The sequence below is a fragment of the Xiphias gladius genome, chromosome 3 (assembly GCF_016859285.1).
Source record: "Xiphias gladius isolate SHS-SW01 ecotype Sanya breed wild chromosome 3, ASM1685928v1, whole genome shotgun sequence".
NCBI classification, from domain to species: Eukaryota; Metazoa; Chordata; class Actinopteri; order Istiophoriformes; family Xiphiidae; genus Xiphias; species Xiphias gladius.
In genome coordinates this window covers 13,312,978-13,336,747 of record NC_053402.1, presented here as the reverse complement: position 1 = coordinate 13,336,747, position 23,770 = coordinate 13,312,978, and the positions used below count along the sequence as shown (strand labels likewise).

Genomic DNA, 23,770 nt, shown 5'->3' with positions numbered 1-23,770 from the left:
GGCACTTCCTCCTTCCTACCCACAGTGGCTGCGCCGAAAGCCAGCCAGTCTGCCGGGACGTCTCGCGTTCGTGGCGATGGGGACCCCGAGGCTCGTCAGAGGCCGTCTCGTGTGACTCCCGACTTCTCCGCGGCTCTTTCCTGGGGCTCAACAGCGACGGCCAATGTCGCCGGGTTCCGTCGGGGACACCACTCAGCCGTAGCGTAGCCCCCCCCCTCCCTCTCTCCCCCTTTTCTGCCGCAATGGCAGCGACGTAGCGCAACTTTTGGATCCGCGGTGGGTGATCGACAGCGCTCGGAGGCGCCGCTAACTTTTACAGGACTTGTGGGACACGCAGAGGGGATCTAACGACATGAAGAAGCAGTTTAACCGCATGAGGCAACTTGCCAACCAGACTGTCGGAAGGTGGGTGTTTTATCGCGAAAGGACACGCGCCGCTGCGAGTTGGCTCCGCACATTTTTTTGTTTTTGTTCCGAGCAGGTCGACGCGATGTGGATTCGCCTGAGCGGTGCGCGCTGCCCTCTCCCATTGTCATCTGCCTTCTCGCTGTGGGCGGTGTCGGAAGGGCTGGGTCACGTTCCGTGCAACCTGGAGAGCTTTTAAGTTTAAGTTTTAGGAAAGTCGAGGGACAAATGTGGAATTTTAGGGATGCCGAGCGGAAGCCAGACCCGCGCACATGTTGTGTGGACCCCGACTCGCAACTTTCAGTGTAAACAAGCTAATAGTGTCAGGCTTTCGGTCTTTCTCCAACATCAGTGTATGGGCATGGTGAGTCTGTGGTAGCAGTAAGTTAGTGACTTTATTAGCTTTAGGATTGCAGCCAGGGTTTATTTTGATCATCGATTAACCTGTCAGTTATTTTCTTGATCGATCAGTCGATCATTTTGGCCATAAAATGTCAGAAAATTGTGAAAAATACCCACAGTAACTCCCCGTCGCCCAAGTTGGCCCCTCTTCAAAATGCTGACTTTTCAACCGACAGCAGAAAAAGCTGTTGGATATTCAGTGTACTCCCAGATAAGACAAAGGAAAGCTAACTTCTGAGAAGCTGGAAGCTGCAAATGTTTTGGAAATTTTGCTTGAAAAACAAACAAAATGATCAGTTGATTATTAGGATAGTTTCTGTGGATTTACTAAATGACTTTATTGTTGCAGCTATTAAGGAAATGTCAACAAAAAAGTCGAAAAATGCTCAAGATGTCATCTACAGATGTCTTGTTTTTTCCTGACCATGGGGCTGAAACCCAAAAGCGCTCTGCCCCCCCCAAGTCTGTCGGTTATATTTTAGGATTGCTGGTATATCTGCAGTTGTAGCCTAGGATGTGCACACAAACACATACTTCCTGATGTGTGGTGTTTACTGGAAGTTTATACACACAAACAAACAAACGCACACACACACACACACACACACACACACACAATATCTATACCATCTCCCTCTCCTCTCCCTTCATCTCCGTCCCCACAGGGGTTTCCAGCCCCGCTCTCTATCAGCAGCCACCACTGAGATGATGTCTCCAGTTATTACTGCATTAATGGCGTCTGCAGATGATGTCCTTGCAGTGTTTCCGACCAGTACCCTGAAGGCACCGACCTTGGATTCCTCACATACGTTCCTCCATGTGTTGCGCAAGAGCAGTAAAACTCAACTGAACAGAATGACGGATTGCTTACAGAGAAGTACAAATGTTTGCAGGCACACACCCACCGTGGATTACTGCTAGATGGCTGTTAACATGCCAGAAATCCTCCGGTGCCGTTTTTGTAGCCCTGCGTGACTGACAGAAAGTGCTCAGTGCTCAGAATCTGGAGAATAAACGGTTGAGACTAACAGTATCGTGTTCAATAAAAGCGGGGTAGAGTGAAATTACGCAGTCAGTGATCGTGAGAAGTTGAATATTTTTCCACAGTCCTCATTTAAACTAAATATCAGTTTAACGACACAAAATGAAAAGTACAGTATAAATTTGCATCATAAAAGTATAGGTGAGTTCATTTTTAATTTATTTATTTTTTTATTTTTTTACATTGGTTCTTTTGCCTAAATTGGGTCCAGAGGGGCCTATTCTCCACCACATCCCTGGCTTAGGATGATGTTTTTTAAAAGTCTGTTTCTGTGAAAGTCATATAACCGTCCTGCAGCAGATGAACATGAAATGTCAGTTGATTGCTAGTAATGAGCTAGGATGACTTTTAATACAGTTCAGTTCACAAAGCAGTGAGTTTGCCTCTCCCATGACAGTTTGTGATGATGTGGTTTTCTGTTTGGCACAGGAAGGGCCAGACGCGGAGGGTTTTTTCTTTTTTTTGTGTGGAGTAAGCATTTCCGTGGTTGTTGACGGGGACCCAGTTGGAGGGCTAGGGACGTCACACAGCCACAGAGGATTGTTTTTGAAAAAGAGGAAGCCGTTTGATTTACATGTGATTAACGGGGAGGAAGCAGCTGGACTTACATGTAGTCGCCATGTGGTACAAGAGGGCAGGGTAGCAGGGTTTATGGATCCTTGCACACCTCTGGTCACTTTGGAGAGAGACACTTACATTTAACAAAGGTTAACAAAACTTTGATTTGGGAAGAAAACATAGGCAATGAAAACTTTTATATCACAAGAATATATGAATATATCTACAGGTTTTTAGCTTCTCTATTGTCAATTAATGTTTTACAGGCACAAGTCCATATACCTTACACAGATTGCACATTTACTTTGCACAGTTACGGTTCTGCTCCAGCTTTCTGTGTGGGCTTTCTTTCAGGTCCTGGGCTCCAGCACCGTGAAAGTCTATTCTTAGAACAAGTAGCTGCCGGCCAGCGCCAAGCTGTAATCAATGCAAATTCAATATTGATAGGAGTGTCAAGATTGCTCACATGACCTTTTTCTTCAGAGGCCAGCCTGTGTAGCCCAATGTGTAATGCAATCGTGTGGAGGAGTGTGTTGGTATTCTGGCTCTGCTGATCGTACCTAATGCCGCTACAGACGGTGCATCTTAACCTCTGTTGAACTGTTAAAGTAACAGGGTGTGGCTTTTTCATATAAACAAATACTTTATTTGCCATCTCTTTCTGTGTTAGTACTATATGTAAGTGTTTTATTTGTACCCACTTTTATACTTTTCTGCTTTAAACATCAGTTAGAAGTTTCCTCTTTGCATGGAAATGTCCTCTGTTGCTCAGGACATGTTGCTGTGTATGTTTAAGAAAAAAGCAAGAAAAGCAGTTAGTTTATTTTAAACGAAACAGCTGATCATGACAGAAAGTTCAAGAAGCCACAGTTTATTCTATGCGAGAGTGGGTATCATTTGAAAAGCTGTGGTAATAGTGTTGAAGCAATACCTGAGCCTCAGTGCCAATATCTAAACGTTGCTTTTGTCAGTATCTTTCTTTGAGAAACAAAACATGTTTTTCTTCAAAACAAAAAGTAGCCAAAGCTCACAGTTATTAATTGTTGTCTAATAACAGTTGAACTTTGCCTCAATAAATAATAAGTAATAAGATTGTCTGAGGTCACCAAAATATGGATTTAAATCTGGAACTATTTGCTAAGAACAAGAGAACAAGATTCGGAATTTGACGAGACATTTAAAGCGAGTTAGGGCTGCAACTAACTTAATTTTGTTATCGATTAATCTGTTGGTTGTTTTCCTGTTTAACTGTTTGGTCCAAATTATGTCAGAAAATAGCAAAAAATGGCCATCAGAAGATCTCAAGATCTCGCTTTGACGTCTTAAAAATGTCTTGGTTTGTCTGACCAACAGTCTAAAACCCAAAGATATTCAGTTTACTATCATAGAAGACTAAGAAAAACCAGAACACAGAAGAAGCGTAAACCAGTAAATTTTCTGCCTAAAAACATACTTAAACGATTAATCAATCAAGAAAATAGTTGCTGATTAATTTTCTGAGAATCGACGTCGAATTTTTGATCAAAACCAAAAACGTTTTGAGGTTTGATACCTAGCCCTTATACCGATTGCTAAACAGCAAATCATTGATCACGTATATCAAAAAAAACTGTCTGTAGAAAAAAAACAAAACAAGAATCTCACGGCTTATCATCGATTTCCAGCTTTGCCAGAGATTGAAAGACATTTGCCTTCACCCTAAATTTTTGACCATTTTAATTGAAATCTCTACTCGTGCTACGCGCTTGAGACAGCAGAGTGCAGCCAAAGGCGTCTTCCATTGACAGTGTTGATATTTCTGGCATTAGTGAGGTAAGCCTGTATCTGCAGGGGGTAACTTGTGAGGATCTCATTTCTGAGTCTTACAGCAGTACTGAGTAATAACTCTTGTGTGGGAGAGGGTTAATTGATCCCTGCGAGATTTAAATCTATAGTGTGGGCCGGCACTGGCAGAGAGGGGGGAAGAGGTCCTCGGGGATTTGTGTGTGGAGATGTAATTCTTGTGCACAGTGAGTGATGAGCTCTCTTGCTGGGCTCACTAGCTCATCACCATTCAAGCCAAGAAAATACAGAACAAAGATTCATCTCTGACTCCGACATGGTGAAAAAAAATCTGCAATGGGAGTTTGAGGTCGCGTATAAAGAAGCGAAGGTGTATCTTGTTTCAGATGTTACGGAGGGGGTGTTGGCATCTTGTACACATTTCCCGGCAGTTTTGGAAGGATGTCACAGTATCCTGTGGTCTGCAGACTCTGCTACAATGTGCAGTGTGTTCGGTGTGTTTCAGACATCAACAAGCCACCTGGCAACTCCCACCCCTCTTCCACAAACACACACACACACACACACCTTCCCCCTGTTGCCATAACAAACCAGGTGCAGATGACACAACAGGAAGTGTGTGTGTTCGGGCAGGGTGGAGGAATCCAACAGGTCCATCATGGAAAACAGCCACAGGCACAAGTGGTGATGGCCTTGTACTCTTGTGCGTACACCTGGACAACGCGCGTACAAATGCTACCCAGTAATTCATAATGAGTGATACACTTCTTGACACATTTCACATTCTTAGCAAGTATCTAAATGTGGCAACATTTTAAATTGGATTTAAGCATGTTGTGCTCTGTGTATTTTTGCTGCAGGCACACACAGTGCAAACTGCAGACAGGCTGGGCTGGATAGACTCTAGTTTGATGTTCTCCTTTGCTGTTTTGCTCGTCAGCTGTTTTTCTACAACAAGTTAGGTCAGGTTTGGTTGAAACAGAACACATCACAATATGTCACCGTGCTGCAGACTGAGACAATCCCATATACAATTTAAATTCAAATGCAAGCTGTTCATTTACCTACTATAGGACAGGTGTGTCCCTCATTTCATATCCTTGGATTGCATGATATTGTTGAGGTGTCTATGACATTGGGCCTTATCTTTCTATGTTGAAGGTGTGTTTTTCGTCGTCTGTATTTTTACTACTTAATTTTTAGTCCGTATTTGACCTTTGGCATCATTTTTGTCTTTGTCTCAACAGGGCTGAGAAAACCGAGGTGCTGAGTGACGACCTCCTACAGGTAAATATAACATATCCTTTATTACCGGTCATGCACGTCAGTTATCCGGGTGCTTCAGACACAACCTGCGTCTGCCGTCATGGTGTTGGAACTATTCTGGGATTGAATGGTCAGCCGCCACCTGGGCTGTAAAGCTACGAATCATACGCTAAAAAATGAGACAATATGATGCATCGTTGAGCGAAAAAGTGAATCTCAGTTAATTTTATAAACCGACACCCAAACCAAGTCAAAGCAATGTGGAGTGGGAGTGCAAATGTGTGAACCGACTTTTTAAAGTCGGATTGTCGGGGTTTTTCTCTCTCATTTTTGGATTTGGACTTCTTACACTAATTTTCTTTGTATTCATGCCATCTGTAAATGTCTGTAAAAATGCAACTGAGCAGCTTGCTATAACAACTTTCGACAAGTTCAGACAGTTGCTTTTTCTGGAAATGAGGACATGAACTGCAAAAATCAGTTGATAAGTAGATCAACAGTATATCAGCGGGCAGCTATTTTTGATAATCTTTTTTTTTTTTCAAGCAAAATGTTAAACATATGCTTGTTCCAGCTTCTCAGATATGAAGATTTGATATTTGTCTTTGTTATATATGACACTAAGATGAATATATTTGGGTTTTTTATTGTTAAATTGATCAAAAAGAAGGAATTTGGATACATCATCTTGAGTTGTGGGAAATTTCCCCAGGGACCTTTAACTATTTTCTGATACGTCATACTGTATAAAAAAAATATTAATCTAGAAACTAATTGGCATATAATTTTATTAAAATAATCATTAGTTGATGCTCAACATTTTTTTTTTTTTTTTCATTTAACTTTTCTTTTGACAAGGATCTGCTTGTTAAGCAGATGTATTATATCCGTATAAAAGATTCTGTAATTTGAAATAAGAAAAATTATTATGAAAACCAAGAACGGTGTAACTTGAAAACACTCGTTTTCAGACTTTGTAAAAGTTCATTGTCATTCAGTGTCATTGCTTCAAACCATGAAACCTGTATCACGTATCATATTGAACAGTGAGCTCACTGCATTGTTGCACCCGTAGCCGCTACAGTTGTAGCTGCCACAGAATGTTTACAGGTTAATGTGACTCTGATTGTTGTGTTGTGTCCTGTTGACTGTCTAACCTAAACTTCTGTATCTCAGTGCAAAAAAAAATAAATAAATAAAATTAAAAAAAAACTCTTTTTGGAAGAGGAAAATTCGGGAGTAATCATAGGACTTACAGGTTCTCCTCAAAGGCTCCGTTAAAGCGACTGTGGCTCAGCAGCTTGTTGATGCCAGGTCACTCTGGAGTCCTGGAGTACAACTGCTGGCATTAAAATATTACTGGGGAGGCTTTCATTCAGTAATGCCTCGCCAGCCCAGAGGTTTGGCACTTGGAAAAGTGCCTCATGCTTTTCCACTCAAGGCAAACCCTGGTAATGTTCTGTTATCTCGTAATCATACTGGACATATGCTGTGTGTGTGTGTGTGTGTGTGTGTGTGTGTGTGTGTGTGTGTGTGTGTGTGTGTGTGTGTGTGTGTGTGTGTGTGTGTGTTGGGGGATGGGAGTTTTCTGGCTAGTGAAACTGAGATCACTGCTAGGAAAAGAGTGTGAATAAATACAAGAGAAAGTGAGCGAGGCAGTGCATGTTTACAGGAGAAAGAAGCTTTTGTGGGAGGAAAGAAAAGGTGAAGCAAAACGCTCTCAACAACCCTCGTTCAGTCATGGAAGTCAAAGTTTTATGACAAGCAGTCGTGAGCTATGAACCCAGTGTGACTCACACAGAGTAGCACACAACACTTGATGAGCAAAACGAGTATTTCTTATTAAATACGAACAAATGCGCGTAGACAGTTGTTTCGCTGTAACCAAGACAAACAGTCAAGGCACGTTTTTTGCTCTAACAGTGGAAATAGTTACATTTTGGCCTAATATATCATTGTCCTAAAGGCACGGATCACTATCTGACCCAACCCTTCCAGAGAATGTTTTCTCTCATCTTTGGTCCTTGTCCGGAACGACAGGAGCTTTGTGCTGCGTTAGACATTCCTGTAGCACCAGCTCTCAGTGAGGAATGTGATCGTCAGGCGATCAGCACAGTGGAAGTGGTCCTTTGGCATAACCGCTTGAGCTCCAAGTTGCCGGTCAGAATCTGTGCTTTTCAGAAATTACAAAGAGACATCATACAATCGATCAGGACACACATGCTGCAGTCAGTCAGTTTACAGATAAGCTGCCTGATTTCAGTCATCTCTATGAAATGTGTGGCTCACAGTTCACTGATTCATAGACCAGTGAATCAGTATCAGCATTTTAATTTAATCACACTAGCTGGAAAAGTTTTTCCCTCTTTCCAAACATGAGCAGAGAAAGAATAGTTTTTCCTTTCCCCTTCCCCACACACTCCCACACCCCCTTCTCTGAAACCGTCCAACATGAAATTTGACACTATGATTTCCATGGTGTCGTAGTAGTCTGTTCTTTTCCATTTTTCCATAGTCCTTTGCATTGGCTGAGGCATTTATCTTGTTTGGACACGTCCTGCCTCAGTGGGAGAATTGAGGAGGCCGTCAGAATGGATTGAATCACGGCTTGCCTGGTCTGGTACTGGAGAGAGTCAGGGCGAAAATGCTGCCATGTCTCAGTATTTGATTACAACTTGGGATACACAAAGGACCGTTATTGATTGGATACTGGACTATACTCATATCTGATACTGTACGTTAAACAGATATTTGTCGGCTAACCAGCCGGTGAGCCACAGAGAAAACACCAGAGTTAGTTTTTGTTGTCAGTGTGAGCACTGGCTTGGTCTCTATTAAAGGAAGATTTGGGTCTATTTTGGGACTTTTTTTTCGCTTTCTTGAAACTGCTAGCTTAGTACACTATAAATAGGATAGCGTGTAACTCCTCCTAAAACCACAACGTGCCGTTTTCACACAAAGGTTTTTGTACAGTTTAAGCAAGTGGAATATATCGTGCTAACTAGTGAGCTTCAGAGGCGTTGGTCGGTGGATTATGTTGCCTTTGGACAGAGCCAAAGGCAACTGGGCCAAGCTAAGCTACCGGTTGCTGGCCGTAGCCTCATATTTAGCATACAGCCATGAGGGTGGTATCGGTCTTCTCATCTAATTCTCAGCAAGGAAGCGAATAAGCATATTTCCCAAAATTTCAAACTATTCCTTGAAGAAACCATGACTTTTCAGACTGTAGATTTGAATCCCGTTTCTGCTCCATCATCAGCCAGACATTTAGCCATCCTGCCAACAAGGTCAGCCAGCTAGTAATCTGTCAGCCAGCCAGCCCTTTAGTTAACTAGCTATCCAGTCAGCAAAAGCAGCTCAAAGCCAGAAAACAAAAACCGTATCCATCCATGACTCACTAAACGTTCCACATTTTCTGCTGTGGCAGGTCAGAGGTCGTCAGCACGCTCTGTTCACTGCTTTCAATGCTGTCTGGAAAAAAAAAAAAAGGTGGCAATAACTTGCCTGTAAACCTTTGGACGGCTCCATAACTGGAGAGGTGGGAGGAAGGGATTGTCTCTCTTCAGTTAATCATCAAATGTGTGTGCTTGTCTGTGCCTATGATCAGGGAGGTTTCCTGCTTTTTTTTTTTTTTTCTTTCTCTCTCTCTCTCTCTCTTCAGCTATCTGACTTCAGTTTGTCAGGGCGTTTCTGTACAAGAGTTTGCCTCCTTGATTGAGTTTCTCTACGAGGCCAGATCTCTTGTGAGCATAGTAGATCCTAAAGTTTTAGACATGACACTGGCTAATTGAAGATCATCTGATTTCTTTTTCATGGGTTTCTGTGTTAAAAGGAGGTTATACGGGTATTTTTCTGCTATTAAATCTATGCCACTACATCATGACGATGTCTATGATATAGGCAAAAAGCAGCAGACAAGTTACACAGAGAAGGATATTAAAACTTTGAGATATTTCAAATGTAAATTGTATGAAACAGACCAGAGTTCACTGCAAGAGACTTGATATTTTCTACATTCAGTGAGTGTCCCGAGGGTTTTTTGGTGTACACTCAAAGAAAACTCTTTCAAAAGGCACAGACAATGCGATCACCAAGGGTATCCAGTCGGCCACACCACACCCACTGCAGTCACTCAGTTCTTTCTTTCCTTCTTGGCACCGAGCGTTGGAAGTCTGGATCCAATCGAGCCGTCACCAGATAGAGCTAGGCTTCCATGCATTAATCAGGGCTGGGGATCAGCTGAATGGTGAGCGAATCAACTGGATCCAGGGGAGGAAGCCAAGTCCAGCTGTGGTCTGGTATGGAGCACCAGTTGCAGGAAAGAGGGACGAGAGAAGAAAGGGAGAGGGAGGAGCAAAAGTATGAGTGAGAGTGAGAGGGCGAGAGCTCGACACGCCGTAAAGGGAACCGCGAATTAGCAAGGATAAAAGTATAGGAAGAAGAGTGAGAGCAAGATGGGGATCAGACAGCAGATGAGGGGCTTTCAGATGGAGTGACACCACTGGATGTTTACAATGAAACAGGAAGAGGAAGTAAACACTAAGACGAGAGACAGTTGGTTGGGTGCAGAATCAACATGTGACTAGCAATACAGCCACAACAAGAGTTTGAACTAAAAATCATGTATACTTTAAATTACTGTTGATCATTCTTCAAGGTATTCCTTTCGTCTTTAGACCTCTTAAACATTCTTCGGTCAGTGGCTTCAGTTCTCTTCAGTAATGAATGGAAATCATCTGGCAGAGACTTATATTCTGTCAGTTACGTCATGTCACACGATCACGCAACGGGGAGCAGGGACTGATGTGAAAACTCTCACTGGCGGTGCATTCAAGGACACTCTGACATCTGAAATCACTGAGTAGGATGCCCAATGGCAACTTTGTAATGCGAAAAAGCGGTGGATTGTAGGGTTGAGTCATATGATGATACATACTGTGAGACCTTCAGAGATTTTACTGTACTATTTATACCGTGGTAGTTGCCCGTTAAATAGTAGAATTAGTGTTAAGTAGAATTGGAGCAGCCTTTGTTCCAAGCCTCTACAACTGGATTATCCTCCAGTAGTGAAGTTAATTTAAAGGTAGAAAGGTAGAAAATCTACCTGAAAGTGTTTGTTATGCTCTGGAAAAAGGGCTGTGATAATATACGTGTACAGGGCTTGTAGCTGAGGGCTTAAAACATGCAAAATAAGCTTAAAATACCTGCCCATGAAGTATAACTGGTAGATCAGGCCACCACCAGGCTTGGGGCCAGCATGATTCATCTGTTTTCCTTGATAGTATCTCATATCTTTATGTTTCGAAACGACAGCTTTCCCCCTTCAAATGCCACAATCCATCAGTCTGTATTATTTATCTGCCATGACTCGTTCCATCTGGCTGTCAGTTCTGCCTGTGGTAACACTGCACGCTGCAGAACAGAGCTAGACAAACAGCACCGACATCCTCCATCATCTTTCAATAACACGAGCAGGATGGAAAGTGTGGAGATGGATGTGATCTGTTGCAGTATCTGTGTTTTGATTTGTGGCCCTCGCCTGGTTTGTTTCTGTTCGAAAGGAAAATCTGCACGTGTCCTGAGAAGATGATACATCATTGCACCCTTCACCCGGCTTTAAATCAGTTAACTGAACTCTTCTCACAGTAGGCCTGTTTTGTTTGTTCTGATATGATGACACTGTATTTTGCTTCCTTATTTTTGCGCGCACAGATCGAGAGGCGGATGGAGCTGGTGCGTCTGGTGTCGCACAACGCACACAAGAGGCTGGTGTCATGTCTGCAGGGTCAACTTGGCACAGACACTGAAAAGAGACATGTGAGGAGAACTCAATTTCTCTGTACTGCTTTTCGCTTGTACTCTAGTTTCATCTCTTTATAGACACTCACTACTTTGAGCTGGCCTGTCATAGACTTCTCTTATTATCTCAGCGTGTCAGCAGCTGGCTACAAACTCAGGATCTCTATGTAAAGCTTTTCCATTTCGTTTGAGAGCCCATCAGAGAGATGCTAGTGTACCATGGAGCTCGTACAGAAATTAGATAAGGATGAATCACTGTGACGCCATTGTCAGTATTAGCAATGACCTGCTGTTTGTGCCATGAGCGCATCGCATGCCTTCTTACGTAACACGTGGATATGGGCAGGACTCAGGAGAAAGATATTCAGCACTGGCCTCCTGCCAGCTTCACTGTAATTGTGTAGCAGGCCTACCACAGCCCCACATATACACACACACACACACAATAATACTGACCAAACTCTGAAGGAATAACTGCTATATGTTAATTTGTCATACTTTTCATTACTGTTTCACTTAAATCATCTAAATGGTGAATGGCTTGACACACCTGCACGTATTGTGTGGCACAATAAGCAAATTCCCCGGCAGCACACGAAAGTTGTGGTTGAAAAATAAACATTATCTAACTGCCCAAATCCCAGATGTGGATCATTGGGTTAACTGTGGGCGATTTGTTCACGGTAGCTAGCCAAAACCAAATCAGAAGAGCAAACATCGCAAAACAAGCACACAAGTAAATATGAGACAAAAAGTGCCTTCTCTTCTTTCTCAGTAATTTTTTTCTGCACATTTTTAAGTAAGCGAAACTTTCATTTGCTGGTCTACTTGCAGAAAAAGCTGCCCCTGACGGCGCTGTCCCAGGCCATGCAGGAGGGTGGCGGTCAGCTGGGAGACGAAAGTCTGATCGGGTGAGACGGGAAAGTTAACTGTAGGATTTTACTCCATGCGAGACCTGTTTCAGCAGCAATCAACAGCACGCGGCATTACACTTGCGCAGGCATATTCAGTAATTGGACAAGACCACTGAGCCTAATTTACCAAAATACAAAATTAAAAAGTGATAAGTGGAGTGAAACACATGTAAAAGGACCAACCGTGAGTCTCTCGTATGTCTTTGTGTTTCCTTTTTTCAAATTAACGTATTTCTCAATGTAAGAAAAATAGTAATAACAGTCATATTTGTGTACATTGATGTCTGTGTGAACAGCAAGATGATGGATGTGTGCGGGGAGGCAGAGAGCAGGTTAGCCACTGAACTGATGCAGCATGAAGTGCAGATCGAGAGGGACATCCTGGATCCCCTTAACCAGCTGGCAGAGGTAAAGACACAGACGATTTCACCCTTGTCATCCTTTAGTGATAAATACATTTGTCTCTTAGGACACCAGTTCTTTTTAAAATCACTCTATAACCCACTTTATATTTGAAGACAAATTGCTATTGACTGGAATATTCTGTAAGCCTGTGTAGACTCTTCACAATACTTCGTGTTTAATCTCATCATTGCGCCAAATTCAACATGCCCTTTGGCATCTTTCTGTGTTAAACTACCATTCTGCGTGATTCATACCGACAAAATGTTCTCACGCCACTGTTATTTCCATTGTTGACTGTGAAGTGCATGTCGGTATGTGCTCGTGCTGGGATCCTCACTGTTTCCCTCACAGGTGGAGATTCCCAATATACTGAAACAGAGGAAGCAACTTGCCAAGCTGGTTCTGGACTATGACTCTGCCAAGACAAGGTACACTTGCTTATAGTCTGCAATCAGTGGTCGGTAACAGTCTTTATTTAGTGTTAATTGTGTTGAATTGTGTTAAATGTTAAAGTTAATAGCAGTCCTGTTGTTTTTTTTTTTTTTTTTGCGTGTCTGGAAAATTAGTCTGACAGTTCTTACGCTCTGTGATGTGAATATACACAAAAGTTTGCATAGTGAGAAAGGAAACCTTTCAAATCCGATATGCTCACGCGTACTGTAAACGTGCCTAAGTGTCTAAATAATTTCTTGGCCTGCAGGTGGTACCAGGCAGCAAAATCCAACAACCAGGCCATGGCAGCTAAGGCCGATTCTCTCAAAGACGAGATGGACGAGGCTCTGAACAAAGTAGAGATATGCAAGGTAGATTTTGTTTTAGATCTTTCCTGCAGTGCACAGTTCTTTGGATTTATAATAGTTTCACACAACAGCACAGTGCTATACCGATCAGGCTGGTTTAGGTAGGCTGTAAAAGCAGTATTTACTGGAGGCATGTTTAAACTAATAGCTGTAGATTCCAGCCGAGGCCTCTTCATCAGGTTAGGATCATATCTAATGAACTGGCCGAACAAAGGAAGCCTTGTGGTGGGAGTGGTGCAGGAACAAACGTGCACATTGTTAGGAGCATGTAATTAAAGGTCATTGGTTTGTCATCTGGAGTTCATCTGTGTCTTAATGAAAATATTCTATAGCAGAAAGTATAGGGTTGCCATCATGTTTGCCATGTATTGAGCTTGGAATTTTTTTTTTTTTCCATCCACAGGACCAGCTCTCTGCAGATATGTACAACTTTGCTTCCAAAGAGGGAGAGTATGCACGCTATTATGTCATGGTGAGTGCACCTCAGTTTAGTTTAAATGACCCTGAACTAAGTTGGGAATGTGATGCATATGTGGTCTCTTTATGTTTGTTTATGTATACCAGTTATTAGAGGCCCAGGCAGACTACCACAGGAGGTCTCTGGCAGCACTGGAGGCAGCTATACCAACAATCCAAATGCAGCAAGGTGAAGAGCAAGACGTGAAACTGTCATTTATTTAATATGTATCTTTACATCTCCCCTTTTAGTTCCTCTTTAAAAGTTGTTTTAAAGGTGGCATTTATAGTTGCTATCTGTGTCGCAACCCTGTACCCTGCTGTTGAGAAATGTAGACTGGCTCGAAATTCAGCATAATCACAAATAGTATCACAAGACAATAGTTGGCACATTTTCCAAGTTTTGTACCTTTCTCGCTACGGCAAAGGAAGTTGCATATTTCAGCTTCAAACTCTTAAATCTGTCTATGATGTGAAGCTTTTGTTTCCATCATGAATGCCAGCAGCACAGACCTTCATTTTCCTCTCCTTTTAATTTAGGATGAGAGCTCAATTGTCTTACACATGCTGTATCTAATGCTACATCTGCTTTTTCTCTGGTCTGGTTGAGTGAATTACTAACAGCTTGAAAGGGTAGACTTTTGGCAGATTGATGGTGAGTTCAGTTCTGCTCAGTTTTCCAGAAACCAAATTGACTAAAATCACATCTAATTGCATAATTTCCTCCCCTAAGCTGTCTTTTCATAGTGTGTCTACATGCACTTAGACAGGGAACGTATCGGTGTGACAGCAAAGCAGACACAAAATGCTGTTAAATAGCCAGATTAGCGTAAAGACACTGATGACCAATTTCTCACCCAGACTCCTGGATGGAGAAGCCAGCGTTTGGTACAGCCCTGGAGGAGCACCTGAAGAGGAGTAACCGTGAGATCGCTCTGCCTATTGAGGCCTGTGTCATGATGCTGCTGGAAACTGGCATGAAGGAGGAGGTACGGGTGGAATCGGGGAGAGAGAAACTTTGATAAACTAGGGCAAAGTTGAGGGATTAACTGACCAGAATTTGGACATAGATTTGTGCGAATAAAACTTAATTGCGCCACTCTGTCAGAGCTGGAGGCAGACGTTGGTCACATGGACTGCTCTCTAGAAGTGACGGCACGTAGTCTGGAAACATCTGGGGCCAACTTGTGGTCAGTTAGCCTTGGGGCTGCGGGGATAAGCACCATGTGTGTGTTCAGGCATCTGTTATCCATTAGCATGCTCGCTCTTACACTCTTTAAATATCCCCATATCGCTAGACTCCCCAAGGAGGACGATTTAAGACACGTTTATAAACGGAAACAAAACTCTTGCTGTTTGTCTGTCTGATACTCATCCTGAAAGAGCCACATCTCTCTTGGTAGAAAAAACAATTCCTCTATTTACTTTCTCAGTCGTTTAATGGATGGTACACTATTGCTTGCATTACTTCTCCTTTCCTGATATCAGCCCAGACAGACTTCTTTAATTTTAGGCTGGAGACCAGTCACCTGTAAATGTCAAAAAAAAAAAAAATAAAAAAGCACCATTCAGTTGTTGTTTTTCTACATCGTCCTTGCAGGGACTCTTCAGAATAGCTGCTGGAGCTTCAAAGCTGAAGAAGCTCAAAGCAGCGCTGGATTGTTCAACCTCGCAGCTCGAAGAATTTTACTCTGATCCCCACGCCGTCGCCGGTACAACCTTGTTTGCAAATCCACAAAAAGTGACACCATCCGGTCCAGATCAATTTTCTCATAGATTTTCTCTTTACATACAGGAGCTCTCAAGTCCTACCTCAGGGAACTCCCTGAACCTCTAATGACTTTTGGCCTGTATGACGAGTGGCTACAGGCCTCCAAGTAAGAGGAAAACACACCCAGACACAAGTCTTTTAATAATATAATATCTTTAACATAACACTCATTCTTCGCTAAAAAGCAGCAAACAGACACCGGAAGCAGTGTGTGCTCACAGGTTGCTCTGGATATTCTGGTAGTTGTGTAACAAGAAAATATAAAATGTGTGTGTGGTTTCAGTGTGTCAGACCCTGACAAGAGGCTTCAGGCCCTGTGGGTGACATGTGACCGCTTGCCAAAGACTCACAGAGCCAACCTCAGGTAAGAGCATCTTCCTCTCTATTACATTCTCTTCTACTCTGTTCTATACATGTGGTATAAGGCCTCCAAAAATGCAATACAATCTATTGTTGCCACAGTGTATGTCTGAGGCAGCGTTTCTAAATTCAGCAACAGAAGTGGATGTATGAGTTTCTTTCTGTTCCGTTTTTCTCAGATTCTGACTAGCCGAATAAGAGAAACCAGTCTCATTATTTTTGCTAAAGGCCATTTCGATGCTTTATCTGACGTCTCATTAGAGCACTGCTCTAATGTTCTGCTTAGTTCAAGGGTTCCGAACTTGGGGGTCGTGACCCGACAAGTGGTCTCGAGGTAAATCGGGGGCTGCAATTTGTTGGAGATTTTAAAGCAATGGCACGGTCTCTGTTGCAGGTATCTGGTGAAGTTTCTTGCTAAACTCGCTCAGGACAGTGAGGTTAATAAAATGACTCCCAGCAACATTGCCATAGTCCTGGGACCCAACCTGCTCTGGGCAAAGACAGAAGGGTAAAAACCTTGTACACTGCTCACCTCATATTACTTTTCTGAGGCTAATGAGGCTAATGTTGATCAAGCTAACTGACCATCATCTCCCTTCTTTGTCTGACTGTGGTTGTATTCAGGACGCTGGCAGAGATGGCAGCAGCTACATCTGTCCACGTGGTCGCCATCATTGAGCCCATTATCCAGCATGCTGATTGGTTCTTCCCCGAAGGTAAGACATCTGTCTGTTGTATTTGCAGTAACATTTGATCATTTCTAACCATTACCAACTATCTGCGATGTCCCTTGCATGTTGTTTGGTGGTGTACTTATTCCTGATGATGGCAGCACAAACGTGGACAATGTGGTTTTTATTCTGAATATATTGAGTGCAGCTACAGCAGAATTTAGTGGCAGAAAATGTTTCTCAACCATCGTAAAAGCTTGAGAGTTCTTTCCAAACTCATCTGGACCAAAAAAAATTCCTCTTACTGTTCCTATTGCTTTTGTTCTTTCCAACGACATGTACAAGCTCAACATGCTGACACTCTTGCAAGTGACCTTTTCAGCACAATAGCATAAAAGCTAATGCCACACGCTAACATGCTAATGTTTAGCAGGTATAATGTTTACCATGTTCACCATCAAATTGTGTTAGCATGCTATCATTTGCAAATTAGCACTAAACACAAACATATAATGAACCAAATTATTGGGCAAATGAAAATCCTGACCTGTTGATGGCGCTAGGTGAAAAGTCAGAGGGACACCACAGTATTTACAGGTCATTCTGGAAGGACGTGAATGTCTGGACCAAATTTCATAGCTAGCATGTCTAAAAATAACTAACAGTAAAATAATTCGCACAGACTATAACAAATATTAGAAGGTAATTTTATCACTGTAATCCTCATCTTCTCTTCTCTATTTTCTTCTTCCTCTTTCAGAGGTGGACTTCAACGTCTCGGGCATGTTTGCCATGCCCACCCACCCAGCCACCCCAGACCCGGAACCCGGCCTGGATAGGAAACGCCCTGGCAGCCTAGTTGGGCAGGACGGGGACAGTCACACTCCCCGTAAAGACAGGTACCTGTCTCGCCCCAACCTCAGCCTCAGCCTGCCCCTCACGCTCCCGTCCCGTCCCAAGACACTGAGCAGGCAGGAGTCACGGGGCCCAGCTGTGTCGGCCCTCTATGTAGTGGCCGACGAGTCCATCACAGTCACTGAAACACCCACTGAAGATCTGCCCAGTCCAGACTTCAAAGCTGTGTCATAGTCCAATGTAGCTCCCAGTAATCCACTTGCTGATTGGTGAATGATGAGAATGATGTTTATTGTGATTTTTACACCACATTTCTGTTATGTTCAGGTGATTTCAGAAGCTAATCAGTTGTTTTCCTCCTAGTTGGTACACAACATGATGAAAAAGCAGTTCTCTTTCAGATATTTTAATGAAAAACAAACCATTTTCAATATTGTTGGGATACCACTTTGTCTAGTTATAATTCTCTTGTGTTACTCTTGTGTACTCCTGTGTTATCTCCTTTATTTCCAATTAAAGCCTAGGTCACACTGTAGGTTGCTGGTTTTATGTTTTGTGTGGGCTTCCTCTGTTGCATTTTGTTTGTATGGTGTGGCATCTGTCTCCTCTGTCCCCGCAGTGATGTCGCAGTTCAAAGTTATTCTTTTTTGAAAGTTCACTGTCATGTGGTTGTGTCCTCTTTGGGTTCTTCTTTCCGAACTAGTTTCATTGAACTCAGGAAGTGGCGTCTCTTTCTGTCTCTCGCAACAACTCTCTCTGTCTGTCTCTGCTCTCGCTGTTTTTCTGTCTCTCTCGGTCTCTTTCACGCTGTCCGATGGCGTGTGGTTTGCCCTCCTGAACTCTCTCCCCTCTCCCCCCTCCCTAGCACTGTTAACAAACAGCCGGAGCCCACTCCACGTAGAACCAGCGCTGTAAATAGAAAGCAGCCTCACCTAACCTCACCCACCTTCCAACCCCCACTGCCCCCTCTGGAAGCCGGGGGTCCTACCCAGCCCGAGCCCCAGCCCCAGGCTCCATCCCCGGCTGCAGAGGCTGACCAGCCTCGCTTGAGTGGAGCTGGTAGTGCTGGTGGTGGTGTTGGTGGTAGTGGTCTGGGAGGTGGGGTCCAGGTAGCTACAGTGCAACCTCAGGTTGTAACCCAGCTCAGCGCAGAGGAGAGCAGGTAAGGAGCGAGCTGTGGTAGCAACAGTACTCCACCGCCTGCTCGCAGCCAATCAGCCAATCCGGAGCTCTACCCACCCTTTATGTTTGTCATACTGGAAGTCAGAAAACAGAAAATGATACCAATAACAATGTCTACAATGTCCTCTCTCAGTGTCCTTTTAATTTGGCTTCATTTTAACAAATTAAGAATGTATTGCAATGAAAATCCAATTATGCTTTGTCTACAGATAACTTTTACCCCCCCTGCTTGTTGTGATGATTGACCAAACTCCTTCTATTTTTAAAAACGTACTTGCCTTCCTTCCTTCCTGCCTGCTTTTTTGGCGTCGTCTGAATTTGCATGCAACACATTATCGAACCCTTGAGTCTTTTGAATAAACTTATTTTCTGATTTTGCATCCTCTTCTCTACACGTCTTTATATTGTTTTTGTTTTTTTGTTTTTTTAAGTTATTCCTCATGCAATAATCTAATCTTCATCTAATGTAATTAGCCTTCTAATGGAAATTTGTGCAGTTTGTTCTACATATTATGCATGGGTTCTTACACTGGTGTGTCACTTGCTCATTGAATGTGAAGTGTAGATGACATGTTGATGCATTAACATTTGGATTTATTGTATTTCCGCAGCCCAGCCCGTGAACTCATGTCCACCCCCCCTCCCCAGAGGAATGGTTCGGTCCATCTTACAGTAGGAACCCCCCACTCTCAGGGTGGGTCTAGGGTGCCGAGTCCACACATGGTCCGCAGAGGTGAGAAAATTTACATTATGTACATTTAACACCATTATCATTAGTAATATCACGTAATAATTATGTTTTCCTCTGAAGGCACCAAGAAGCAGGCCCCAGCCCCCCCAAAACAGGCCAGCCCCTTCGCTTCCCAGCCCAGTAACACCCAGACACCCGGCTCTCCTCATCACCCACCCATCACACCCCGACGCCACCCCAGCAAGGAAAACCCAATCCACGCCCCGAGCCACCCACCCCCGCAGCCTCCACAACCCCACCAGGCCCAGGGGGAGTCAGAGTCTTCTCCCCCCAGCACTCCCACCCCTCCTGACACTCCACCTCATGATGGACAACACGCCAACCCGCTGTCGTCCTACCACTCTGGATCCCTCCCCCGCCCCTCTAGGCCGGCTCCAAGGCCGAGACCCCGACCCAGCATGCCACCACCCCCGCAACCTGCAGCGAATGACAATGGAAACGGACTCTGCAGCTCCGCTTCCAAGATCATAACAGGTAAACAGTTTGTCCCTCTTGCCTCATAAATCCTGTTTTTCAATAGTTTTATAGTTTGCAGGAGTTTGCATAGTATCAGGGATCATCCTAAATATCATTATATTTAAATAGTTTTAAAAAGCTAATTGTAGCTTACAATCAGATTTAAGAAAATTACAACACATCAAGTTGCAGGAATGAAGGAAAGAATAACAAGTTTTCATCGTGTTTATACTGTAACAACAATATTGACGGAGGAAGACTCCCTCTGTATGTATGTGTGTGTTTGTGTGCGCCACATGTGTATGATCAAGTTTTGCCTGCAGAAAAACTCTCATCTAGCTCCAAATAGAGCAGGACTTTTGGTCTGGTCACTTTAGATCTAGGATCGTCAGTGGTGGAATAAGTACTCAGATCCTCTACTGAACCCAATGTAGAAATACCACAATTAAAAGACACATCACAAATAAAAGACATGCATTTAAAATCCTTCTTACATAAATGTATTATCAGCAAAAAGGAACTTCAAGTATTAAAAGTGAAAGTACTCATTAAGAAAAAGGCCACTGTAAGTGTTATATTGTTATGTATTACATTACTGGATTATTTCTGGATTATTATCACATAATTGCATTACATTGTAAATGCATTAATGTTTAAGAGCCATTTTAATTAAGTAGCTGGTTGAGGGGCAGATAATTAATTGCTTTATATACTGTTGAGTCGTTTAATCTCAACAGCAGTTTGTCATCATCTTTTTAAAAAGAAATCATAGTCTGCAAAGTAACAAATAACTATAGCTGTCAAATAAATATAGTGGAGTAAAAATGATAATATTTGTCTCCTGACAGGGCTGGAAGAAGTACTCAGATCTCTTACTTTGAAAGTAGCACAGTGTAGAAATACTCCCTTACAAGTTAAAGTCCCAAAATTTAAAGTTTACCTAAGTAAAAGTACAACTGCTTTAGCTTCAAAATACACTTAAAGTACCGAAAGTAAAAGTATTACTTTTGCCTTTTTGGCAGGGTGGATGATAATGTATATGTATATGTATATATGTATATTATGTTACTGGATTATAATTATTGATGCTTTAATGTGGTCATCGCTACTTTTAATTTCTTCACTACAGTACTTGAGTAAATGTACTTTGTTACATTCCACCCCTGAAGACAGCAACAGAATAAAGTAAAATAAAATAAAGTTTACTCTGAATGTATTGAGCAACTCTTGCAGGCATTTTATGAAAGGATTTTATAATTAAAGATTTAATGAACCCCAGGGCATAATAAAAGGGCATAAAATATCACCATGAACACAACTTTAGTAATGTTCAACATTATTAAACATGGTTTCTTTGCGTAGGCATCGCAAAAACTGAAATCACTTGCTGGTCGTCTGCTTATAGTGTATCCAGTTCTGAGTAATTTCAGCGTCCTCTCGGAGCACTGGTGTATTTAGCTCTCTGGCTTTCAGTTTCATTGTCTCTTGATGTCTCACACACTAAATGTAACTGTGGTGATCTGAAGCATGACAGGAAATGTGTAAATATTGCAGATGTCTGAGCTGCCAGCCTGAGATGAGCTTTGCAGGTAATGGTAAGGGTCTGACTGGCTGATGCACTGGGCTTGCTTCTGTCTCCACTGCATGTTTTGTGCGTCTGTGAGGGGAAACGAAGAATGCAGGCTCTTTTCATTGTGTAATTGTTGCAATGCTCATACTGTAATATACATAAATATATGTATATTAGTCTGCAGTTGTCGCGCGCTTTAACCCTGCTCTCCGGCCACACTAACATGCTTATGACTCCCCGCACCATCCCCGACGCTGAGTTTGGATGGCTTTTGCCTGCTAACAGTTTTCTCTAACATGCCACTAAACAGACCTTAAATCGACTGTGTGCTGTTATTCTGTGTGTGCAGTCTCTTCTTGAGCAGATCTATGTAGGAAAGTTGCTGCATTTAAAGATTAACACACCAAGGATACTCTCTAATAACTGGCTCCACCTCTAAAAATGTTATTTAACTGGTACTAAATGTGCAATATTGACTAGATTTAATAATGAGAGCAATCCTTGGTGTCTCACTGAGTGTGTAAAGGTGGCGTGTGTACCCTCCACAGTTTGAAACTGTGTGTGTGTGTATGTGTTTGTTTGTGTCTAGCTATGTTTAAGTTTAGTTTATTGCTTGAACTCAAGTTTTAAGACATGTCTAAACTGATCTGTTTGCTGACTGGCCCCCTTAACTGTCCTGTACAGACGGAGGCCTGGTCCTAAAGGGGATTGGACGGGCCCTTATCCCTGAGGTGATTGTGGACCAACAAGGGGAGAGCTCTGCTGGCGAAGAGCCCGCCTCCACCCTAGACCCTCGCATCCAGACAGAGAGCACCACTCTGTGAAAAAAAAAAAAAGAAAAAAAAGGGGGGGGGGGTCGCTCTCATTGAAATCCTCCCTCACTCAGCTGGTCCAGATTTGAAAGTCTAGAATCACATATCAGACAGGTAACGCAAAAAGCACCAGTTCACTCCAGCTCTTCACGCTCCACTCACATGATGCCAGACTGCTTTCTGGAAAAATAAAAAATGGCTGCCCTTTCTTCTGTTATACTGACTCAAAACAGAAACCTCATCTTATTACAGTGTTGGTTTAAACCACCAGAGCCCTGTCCTTCTCTTTTCATATTAGACTTCACATTGAACTCTTTACGCTCCATATACCGCTGGGTATTTTGAGATTGGACTGCAGAGCCTTGCTTAGACACAAGGCTTATGGGACTTAAACATATAACCTCAACAATATAGAAGCTGAACTCCGAGAGTCCTGGTGAAGCGTTCAAAGCTTTCATGTGCCCCTTGCTTCTTTTTAAAGTCTTGCTAATGATACTAAAGATTCAGTGCCGACAGAGATCTGGGAATCTGGTTTTAGCACCAGGTCTGACCACATACACCCGATGACTAGTATTTTTTTTTTTTTTTTTTTTTTTAGCAGCACAGTTGTGTGGAGCTCTTTGAGTGTTAGCCAGCCACTGATGATCTGTTTATCATGAAACAGAATCACATTCAGATATATTTCTTTATCCGCTTGTCACTCTCACCTGACTAAATGTGATGTTCAGCTGCGAAGGGCTTTTGAATAATTGTCACACACTTCAGCACCATACTACAAAGGACCAAAGACATGGCTATGGGCCAAAGGAAATTAAATTCAAATTTAGAGCTGCTTGCTTTGTCTTAAGGTTGTTAATGACCAAATATTTTGGCAAGAGTGCAATATAAAAATGCAGTCGTCTTCTAGTATTGTCCTCTCCACAGGACACACACCAATCTTTGGCATTTCTGGCCATTTCCTTTACTTCATTATATCTAATGATCCAGTGGGTTAGAATTTAATATTGTTTTCCATCTGATTTTTTTTTTTTTTTTTTTTTTTAAATTTCAGCTGACTTGATTTACCAAGTTTAAAATTGCTCAAAGATTAGCTTTTATTGTGAAAAGGGATTTTTTTTTTTTTTTATATATATTATACCAAATGCACTGTAATAAAAAGAAACTGATTTTCATTTACATGGCTTATAAGTGATCACGCGCACGCAAGCTCTAACCAAATGCAGCCAAATAATTGAAATCTTCTGTATAATTTTTACTACCGCTGACAATATTTACCTTGTTGGGGTATTTTTCAGCTCTTTGATTATGTTTTTTTTATTTTTCCCCCTCTGCATTTTCGTGGTGTTTTTTTTTTTCTGCATATATTGCATCATACAGTGCATTATTACTCTTAACAATAAAAGACTGTTCAACATTTTACAGTGTTGTCAACTTCTGTCAACATTTAATTGTGCAAATTTTACAAATAAGACATGGCAAGCCACCGTGTATTTGAATGAAGTAGTGAAAACTG

At 42.4% G+C, this 23,770-nt stretch overlaps 1 protein-coding gene across 3 annotated transcripts; it reads left to right on the top strand.

Annotated features, from left to right (window-relative positions):
• Positions 1–23,651, top strand: arhgap17b (Rho GTPase activating protein 17b). 3 transcript variants are annotated; one of them, XM_040156650.1, is made up of 21 exons: positions 1–405; positions 5,437–5,476; positions 11,168–11,272; positions 12,089–12,165; positions 12,465–12,576; positions 12,925–13,001; positions 13,274–13,376; positions 13,777–13,845; positions 13,938–14,019; positions 14,691–14,818; positions 15,430–15,541; positions 15,625–15,706; positions 15,884–15,964; positions 16,355–16,468; positions 16,585–16,676; positions 17,392–17,530; positions 18,352–18,648; positions 19,280–19,401; positions 19,480–19,893; positions 21,430–21,464; positions 22,130–22,234. In XM_040156650.1, the coding sequence occupies exons 1-20, from the start codon at positions 353–355 to the stop codon at positions 21,435–21,437; spliced, it is 2,307 nt and encodes a 768-aa protein (XP_040012584.1). In that variant the 5' UTR covers positions 1–352; the 3' UTR covers positions 21,438–21,464; positions 22,130–22,234. The 3 variants fall into 3 exon arrangements, with proteins under 3 accessions (XP_040012584.1, XP_040012575.1, XP_040012592.1); XM_040156641.1 differs by lacking the exon at positions 21,430–21,464 and having other exon boundaries at positions 22,130–23,651; XM_040156658.1 differs by lacking the exons at positions 18,352–18,648; positions 21,430–21,464 and having other exon boundaries at positions 22,130–23,651.
• Positions 23,652–23,770: the final 119 nt, after the last annotated feature.